The 8,781-nt window shown below is 34.6% G+C and overlaps 1 protein-coding gene across 3 annotated transcripts; it reads left to right on the top strand.

Moving 5' to 3' along the window:
- The first annotated feature begins 5,791 nt into the window (after nt 1-5,791).
- On the top strand, nt 5,792-8,187 carry LOC139897276 (uncharacterized). Of its 3 annotated transcripts, none has more exons than XM_071879970.1 (7): nt 5,792-6,034; nt 6,137-6,193; nt 6,377-6,502; nt 6,675-6,753; nt 7,165-7,257; nt 7,350-7,460; nt 7,949-8,187. In XM_071879970.1, exons 1-7 carry the CDS (start codon nt 5,811-5,813, stop codon nt 8,000-8,002), a joined length of 744 nt encoding a protein of 247 aa, XP_071736071.1. In that variant the 5' UTR covers nt 5,792-5,810; the 3' UTR covers nt 8,003-8,187. The 3 variants fall into 3 exon arrangements, with proteins under 3 accessions (XP_071736071.1, XP_071736072.1, XP_071736073.1); XM_071879971.1 differs by having other exon boundaries at nt 7,945-8,187; XM_071879972.1 differs by lacking the exon at nt 7,350-7,460.
- The last annotated feature ends 594 nt before the right edge of the window (nt 8,188-8,781 follow it).

Raw genomic sequence — 8,781 nt, 5'->3', positions numbered from 1 at the left:
AGCGTTAGTACCATGCGCAGATGACCCCGATGCGCCAACGACGTATGTGGTGTTCACCACCCATGGTACTGGTCGCGTAGTTCCTGGGGTTTTGAGTAGTGATGGCAATGGGCGAGAAAAAACCCTTGACCCGCGGGTACCCGATCCGTGATGGGTGGGTAAAATCATAAAATCTTACCTGCGGGCATGGGCAAGGGTAAAAAACTATACCTGCCAACGGGTCGCGGGTACATACTACCCGTCGCGGGTAAAATTCGATCCGCTAATTCATGAGACTTTTTTTAATTTATACACGAATTTATACATAGAATTATCAATTTAAAAGGGATTTTACTTGTAATGCAATAATTATTAAAAATATAACATTACATATAATTAAAAAACTTAATTTCACGTCATTTTACACATGTTAATTGTACATATTGTTTGTAATTAATAAAATTTCCTAACTTTTCCAAAAAACAGATAAAGTTGTATATTATTATTACCCGCTGGTTTACCCGCGGGTCACGGGCATGGGTGAAATGTTTTTACCCGCGGGCGGGTAACGGGTCTCAACGAGCAAAAAAAAACAACCCGACGGGCGGTCGCGGGTATATAGAACCCATGCCCGTTGCCCGCGAGCGCCATCCCTAGTTTTGAAACCCTGTACAGGAGTCTCAGGTGAAGGAGGGAGGGTAGTTCTTGTTGGCAGTGCACTTGTGCCACTACTCGCCTGCATATCCGCAGGTTTGGATACTCGCGGTGCTTGTGGACGTGCTGGAACTGCCTTTGAAACCTCCTGTTGACTCATCATTTTTTCGCGCTATGCTTTAAATTACCCGGGACTGAAACACACACAAAAAAGAAACATTTGAATGTAAAGAACTTTAAGGAAAAAAGATTTTAACAAAACCTTTTAACTTAGAGTCCCATGGATGGCGCTATTTGATCAAGCATAAAATGGTCTAAAGGGTTCGGTTCAAGTAGGATCAACAAACAAGATGGATTTAAGGGTTTCTTGAGTTTAACTCTCCAGTCCGGAGTACCGTGAATAACCCTCATACGAGATTATGATCTCAGAAAGGGTGGTTAAACGTAACCCACCATCATTCGGGTTAGCCAGAATTGATGGCTCGTTGGCGGTGTTAGGATTTATGTTGCATAAATGTTACCTGAAACCGCAATGCATATGGAAAGAGCTATTCTGGTCGCGTAGGTTAGTTGTGGTGATTGGCGTGATTAGTAAAATCGAGAGTGATTCTTTTATGAAGTGGAATGCAAATCCTTTCGTTGTGTGTATTTCTTGCCCAAGTTACTCCTATTTATACATGTGAACTTTTGTCCCTTAGTGCCACGTGAGGGGACAAAATGATATATTGGTGCCACGTTGTATTGTCTTTGTCCTTTTATTCCAAAAAGCTGTAAAAGTACTGCAATTATTTTTGTGTTGTCTCCCTTATATCTTGTTGTCCTTTTCTGGTCGTCCTGCGATGTCAGGATCATGTCGTGCTGCCACATGTGTCATTTCTTTTTTAGTGTCACCATGGTACATTTTCTAGCTTTGTTCATGTCATTTAGATGGTGTCATGCTCAAACTGTACGGCCAACGTTATAGGCATACTATTAAGGCATAATCAGGTGGCGCGTAAGCAAGCGCATAGACACGGTCTTGAGCGAATGCAAAAGGCTATGCGCGCCGTTTTGATATTGCGCAATAGATGTGCAGCTTATGCGCATCATTATTCATGTTAAGAAGTCGAAAAAGGAATCTAAAAAGAAATTGACCCACGTTGAGGAGTTGGAAGTGTTCGGCGAATTTATCAAAGACGCTTGATCCTTTTGGCTCGATTGTTGGCGACTTTCCTTTTCATCTTTAGATGAATCTCTCCTGGTTGCCGTTTAGATTGGATTTCATCTATTTCGTTATGTTTTTGTGGGTTTTTGTGCTTAGTAAGACTTTGTTTTTTATTGGTTGCGCGTATCAAATGACCTTAATATTTCTACAACCTATACATAAAAACTTAATTAATTATTGAACTGAATGTACATAACTGATAACTCCTAAATTATACAGAATTATGATAACATTTTAAGGAGTTATCTTATTGTTTAAAGTCATTTTAATACTGAAACACACTAAAATGGGTAAAATGGGAAAAAAGTATTTCTAATGGTTTTGTTGAAGTTATGTATCAAACATGATCAAAAACAGTTGAAAACTGCAGAAACTGAGATGAAGCCGCCAACATGATAGCCTGAAGCCGCCGACTTGGTTACAAAAATCCAGAAAGTTCCAGAACTCTGCAGAAAATGCCAGAATCAATGAAGCAGCCGTCTTGCAACTAAAGTCGTCGGCTTAAATCTGTTTCGTGTACTTAAAGCCCAAGAAAAAGCGAAAAAAGGAAACGAAATCAAAAAGATTGCAGATCAACAAAGTCGCCGGCTTAACCATGAAGCCGTCGGCTTGGGCTAAGACGGATACGCGTTATTGAACTTGCGGATTACGTTAAACTTGCAGAAGGAGTAACCGACAAAGTGAAGCCGCCGACTTCCCACTGAAGCCGCCGGCTTGGGCCACCGATTTTGAAACTATAAATAGAGGCCTCTTGTATCAGTTTTTAATATACCTTTCGTTTTTCTCTTAGGGTTTTTTTACCAAAAACGAAAACTCTTAGATTAGGGTTTTAATTTCAAGTTGTAATCAAGATATCAAGTTATTAATAAAAGTTCTCTTTTCATTTACCTTTTAAAGGTACATGATTCTATCTATTTACTCTTTTATTACACTTTATTTACTTTTTCTATCTCTGTTCGTCTACCACTATGAACTAAGCGTGGATGAAAACTACTTTGTCTGGGAATCAGATGAAGCCGTCGGCTTCACCAGTCCAAGCCGCTGGCTTGGCTAGAACAAAGCCGCCGGCTTCGTGCTTAAATCCGTACAGTTTCTGATTTTTCCAGATCAATATGAATTGAGTAATCGTAAGATGATTTAAACTGTTTTGAATCTGCTATGTTTTAATAGGCTTGTTTGCCATACTTAATGATTAAATACTAGATTCTATGATTGATTAGCACTTAATCCAATGATCTATTATTCGATTCATGCTACTTATTTAGATCTAATCAATTAAACTTGTTAAATTGGATTGCATGCAATTAAGTTAAACAACATTGTTAGTGATAAATTTATTGAATTTGAGTTACACTTATATAATAAAATTTAATATTGTTAGGCTTAGTCGAAGATCCTCTGTTTGAATGTGTTTAGTTAATGATTGCATGAGAATTAAGTAATAATTAACTTTCAGGTAGTAACTTGAGTTGATCTACTTGATGTTTAATAGTTTATATAATTTGTCAATCTATTTGCATGTTAATCCTCATCATAAGATTGATATGTATCATGTAGTTGAATTGAACACTAAGAATTGAGATGTTAGTCATGAACATCACGTGTCTAGCATATGCTTTAAGTCATACCTATTGAATGATATGCAACACTTGTCTTAGCCTATTTAGAGATAATAGTTGGTCTATGATTATTATCTTGATTGGTGTTAATATAAGTCATGAAGCTTGCCTAATATGATTTCCGTACAAGTTATTCGTTCATGTAACTGCTTTATTTAGAATTGTTTATTTTAATCTTTATTTCTTTCTTAATATTCTATTATTTAATTCATTAAGAACGTACATTATCTCTTTCCTAAGAGATAATAATTCAAATTTAAACAGCAACCAAAAACATAATATATATTTCTAACTCTAAATAAGAATTAGACAAAAGAATAAAACAACTCTTATCTACTTCCACGCTCTCATGAGACGATAACCTAAAATACTAGGTCTGACCGGGTCATGTTGCTCGTTAGGGTGTTAAAAGTAAAATAAAGGTTTTATAAATTTAAAAGTTGAAAGGCAAATTAAGTACTACCGCAGACACTTTTGACACATCAATAACAATACCTGCCCTAATCTAGCCATTGGATTTTGCATAAGTTGTTGAGCAAAGATTTGCTAATGAGTTTGTTGTCGTGGATAGGGTGTATTCCTCATGTTGGAGCCAGTTACAATCTCATCTTCGAACAGAGATCGATGTTCTAATAGTTACAATCTCAACGTTGCTTTCTCCTGTTACCAAACATAAGCCACTTAATTTTATATAAAAGATACATTTTAAAGAGAGTGATAAAATTTGAAGCACATTTAGAAGTTTACCATTAAAAGTTTATACAGAGAAGCAAAAAGAGTTGATATTGAAGAGTTTAAAGAAATTATGTAAAAGAGCTACTACATCCTTCAATTTTCTTTTGATCTGTAAAATATCCATATTAAAGATATCCTTTTCATCGACTTAAACTGTGTGAACAAAATAATAAATCATTACAAAGTACAAAACTACTATATAAACAAAACGAAAATCAAATGGAAAATTAGATTAGTACATAAGGGTTACCTACACATGAAAATCGTCTTCATTTGTCTCTTATATATCCTTATATTAGCGAATGATAATTAAATACTAAAATGTCCACATAAAATCAACAATAAAAAAAGCAACGAAAAGGATGAGAAATAAAACAGATTAAAAACTAAATTTTACGAACCTTCAATACACATTCATATTGATCATTTCATCGAACACCTTGTCAGCATCAAAATGATAAATCTTAGCTGTTACTCAATATCATGTGACTGAAAATATCAAAATCATAATGCTAATAAAACAAACATCAACAATTTTACTTTCATATGAGGCATGATATATCATCCCTGTTTATTCTAGCAGATTCACCACAAAATATTAAAGCACGAACATAAATTCAACCCTAATCTTCGTCGAACTAAAACCCTAATTTTCTTCAAATTATAAATTCATATGACTGTTTGTGGTTGTATATAAATTTAAATCCCGATTTGTAGCATCGTCAAAGCCGGTAACACAACCATGAAAACATCATAACCGCACTTGTTTCTTCCACCTATGCAGCCGCAACCTATTGCTTTCTTACCACATACAAAGCCCGAAATCAAGTTTTTGAAGATAGACTAATTAATCTGCATCAAATCAAGATCTGAAACCACATATACTTGCTTAAGATACACCTCATTGATCGTAATGAACGGTGGCGGTGGTTGGAGGCGAACGGTGGAGATGGGAAGAAGAAACGAAGATGAAGGTAAATACTTACTCGGGTTTGATTTGAAATGGTCTAATTATGACAGATAAATTTATCAGGAAGATGTGAATTGAAAGGATTCTTGATTGTTTGGATTTTTTTTTTATTTTTTTTATTTTTTTTGAGTTTATTTGGATTCGAAAAAAAGGAGTTGCAGATGGGGATTTATGGGATTCAGTCGTTTATATGAAGATTTGGTCTGCTTATAGTCGATAGGGTTTTTAGGGCTTCAAGTTATTTGGAATAGATACGGAGTACAATTTTTTAATTGTGGGTTTAAAATTTTTAAATAAAATTAATAAATATTTATGACAATCAGAAAGATGCCTTTCAAATTTTTTCTTTTATTTTTTTATTTTTGTTTAGAAGAGAATAATTTCATTTATAACATATCATTTTACAATTTTAATAGAAACTATAGATAGATCAATAGATAGAAGATTAGTCTGTATAGTTTAAGTTTATAGTTTATAGTTTCTTTAATTACTTAAAATATTTATCTTAATAAAAAAACAAAAAATAGAAAAATTAAATTAAAATGATGAGAGCGCAACGTCACTCGCAACCTTTCAGAGATCCCACTACACCCAAGGGACCCAACCCACTACAAATAGTCTGGTCGAAGAAGTCCGACTCATTTTCCTTATGACTGACCTCGGCTCACACCCACACATACGAACATCTCAACTCCAAAACCTGTCATCAATGGCGTCATCATCGCCAAATACCTATAACCATATCTACAACAACCATAACATCAGCAAACTAAGTGCCATTAAAACTACAATCAACTGCTCTCCCCGCTGCGCTTCATTATCTTCAAACAACAGCAATTCAGACGACCAACAAAAACGAGAAGTAACGCGAAGGTACTTTATCTTAATTCCATTTTAAACTTTTTAATCCACAAATGCTGTTCTACATTTACTTTTTTTATTAAATTAATTTCCTCAATTTAATGTTATTTTCAGGGAAATTATACTAAGAAGCAGTGAATTAGCAGTTCTAGGTTCCATTTTTCACTTTAGGTTTGTCACTCTCATTTTTCAATTTGCTTATTCTCATATATAATTGGTGTTCAATTGAGTAGTATTATTATATTAGTTTGTTATAGAGTCAATTAAGCTAAAATGTTATTAGAAATGAGAAGGTTGTAAATTGTAATAGTAGATTATGATGTGTGTGTTTGTTTGCGTGTTTGTTTGATGTAGTGGAAATAAACCAAATTATCTTGGTGTACAAAAGAAACCTCCTTCTTTAGCTTTGTGTCCTGCAACAGACAAATGTATTTCGACGTCCGAAAATATCAGTGATGTTGTACACTATGCACCTCCTTGGTAAGATATCTATTCTGTACATTTATCAGAATTCATAAGAGTACTTCAATTGTGAAGAATTTAAGAATTAATATAAACGTTATAGATTTGACATATGCTAGTTTGACATCTGCATTTTGTTCTTGGTCACTAGCTGTTGATTATTGATTTTTCAGTCATTCGGTTTCTGTAGGAACTATAATCCAAAAGGAGGACGTGGAAGTAACAAATCCGTGAGCAAAGATATGGCAATCGAGGAGCTTCTCGAAGTGGTAAGTTGCAGTAGCTTTCGATGCACTTGTCTAGAGGTGGCAAAATGAGTGGGTTGGGTAATAGGTCAATAGGTCATAACGAGTTATCTTATGGTGCGGGTGACTGGGCGAGGTTGGGTTGACCCAAATCACTCAAAATGATCACAAATTAATTAATAACATCCATTTTGAACAAAATGATTTTGGAGGTTTATTATGTTAAAAGAGACACTCCAGCCAACTTTTGGCCCGTTTGACATGCCTCCTGTTAACCTAATCTTTTGTGTTTTATATAAATGACCAATTGAAATATTAACCCTGAAAATGGGTCAAAATTGCCACATTGTTCATCCAAACCACACAAGTGCACAAAGCAAAGTGGTTGTTTTTGTGCGTTTTTTGGTTCAGTGTCTTGTTTTTATGGTGTCGCAGATAAAAGCAACAAAAGTGGACAACTACACACCGACGGTAGTAGAGAAGAAAGATGATTATATACGTGTGGAGTATGAAAGCCCGATTTTAGGGGTAACTTCTACAACAAAACCACTTTGATTTTCTATTTTTCTGTTGATACAATGACAAAAACAATGTACTGAAATGGTATGTTTTTGTCCCAGTTTGTGGATGATGTTGAGTTTTGGTTCCCTCCTGGGAAGAAACCACTTGTACAATACCGGTCAGCATCACGCATTGGGCTCGGTTTTGATGCCAATAAAAAGAGAGTCAAGGTATCTTTTTTTCACTCTAAAACCGACCCATTTTGACCCATATACTAAGAAATTATTACCCTAACATGTTTTCCCAACCCACTGTTACTGGCCCATTTCTCACATCAAGAGATGCCATCCAAAATATTATGATGTTTTATATACGAGAAAACTTGTAAATTCCTAATCTGATTTTCAACAGTTTTTAATCACAAATTATAGAACCAGATCCCTACTTAGTTGCTTTTGTAAGCATGTTATTAAGTTAGGAATGTAAAATATACGTTATATCCGTATTTTTGGATAATATTATGTTTTGCAATCTCACATGTTACAGTAAGAATATAGCTAGTTATATGACTATATCATACTGATTGCCTCAAGAAAATTAGGTTTTGTGTCGAATTTACGGTGATGTGGTCTTTTGACTCATCGATACTGCAAAACACATTTTGACTTTGACTATGACTATGGTCTATGCTAATTGTTATTTTCCTTTTCCACGTCAGGCGTTGCGGCTAGCTTTGGAAAAGAAAGGATGGGCTTCTGAAGACGAATTTTAAGGCTTTGTGTTCCGACTATGTGTGTTTGACTGTGTTTTTGACCTGGATCTCCATGAGCATGTATAACCACAATTGATAAATGCATATAGTCGTTTTTGTTTATCTTTTTGGATTTTACAGTTTCGCTTTTTAGCCGATAACCTTACAGATAGTTTCGTGATGGTAAAGTTGTAATCAAATGACTTTTTTTTATAAAGAATGTGTCACAATGGTCCTAACAAAAAACCAGGGTGTACTATTACACAAAGGTGAAAATAAAACTGTAAAACAAGAACGTTTACATTTATTAAAACAAGAACGTTTACATTTATAATATAACATTTCATCTGGGAAAATGTCGAAATGGTCACAACATAATTCACATTTATAATATATAATATGACACCTCATTTGGAAAAATGTCAAAATGGTCACAACATAATCCGATTAGACCGCATATATCTGAATGACTCACTCTTCGTGGGTAACATGAGCAGTGAAAACCTTATCTGTTTACCTCATTGGTTAAAAATATATACTGATAAATGATCTTCACGTCACAATTTTGTGTAATCAACATATTTGGTACTGTCTTTAGTAATGAGGTTTATGGCCAATTAAATCCAATTCAACTCCTTTATATTATTCGTTCACATCATTATCATTGAACTTCATACCAAAATTGTTATTTCAGAAATATTTAATATTTTCCCAGCTTGTTCTTTGTTATTTTCACGGGAAAGTGAGTTTTTTGAACTCAAATATACATAGCTCAATCTGGTATCCCGTAGTGAAAATGA

This window comes from Rutidosis leptorrhynchoides, chromosome 3 (genome assembly GCF_046630445.1).
Source record: "Rutidosis leptorrhynchoides isolate AG116_Rl617_1_P2 chromosome 3, CSIRO_AGI_Rlap_v1, whole genome shotgun sequence".
NCBI lineage: Eukaryota > Viridiplantae > Streptophyta > Magnoliopsida > Asterales > Asteraceae > Rutidosis > Rutidosis leptorrhynchoides.
The sequence above is the reverse complement of the archived record's forward strand: the minus strand, read 5'-3'. Positions and strand labels throughout refer to the sequence as shown.

Coding starts and splice junctions, on each gene's coding strand:
- LOC139897276 (XM_071879970.1), top strand. CDS start 5,811: ATGACTGACCTCGGCTCACACCCACACATACGAACATCTCAACTCCAA. Junction 6,194..6,376: donor GGTTCCATTTTTCACTTTAG/GTTTGTCACTCT, acceptor TGTTTGATGTAG/TGGAAATAAACCAAATTATC. Junction 7,258..7,349: donor ATGAAAGCCCGATTTTAGGG/GTAACTTCTACA, acceptor TTTTTGTCCCAG/TTTGTGGATGATGTTGAGTT.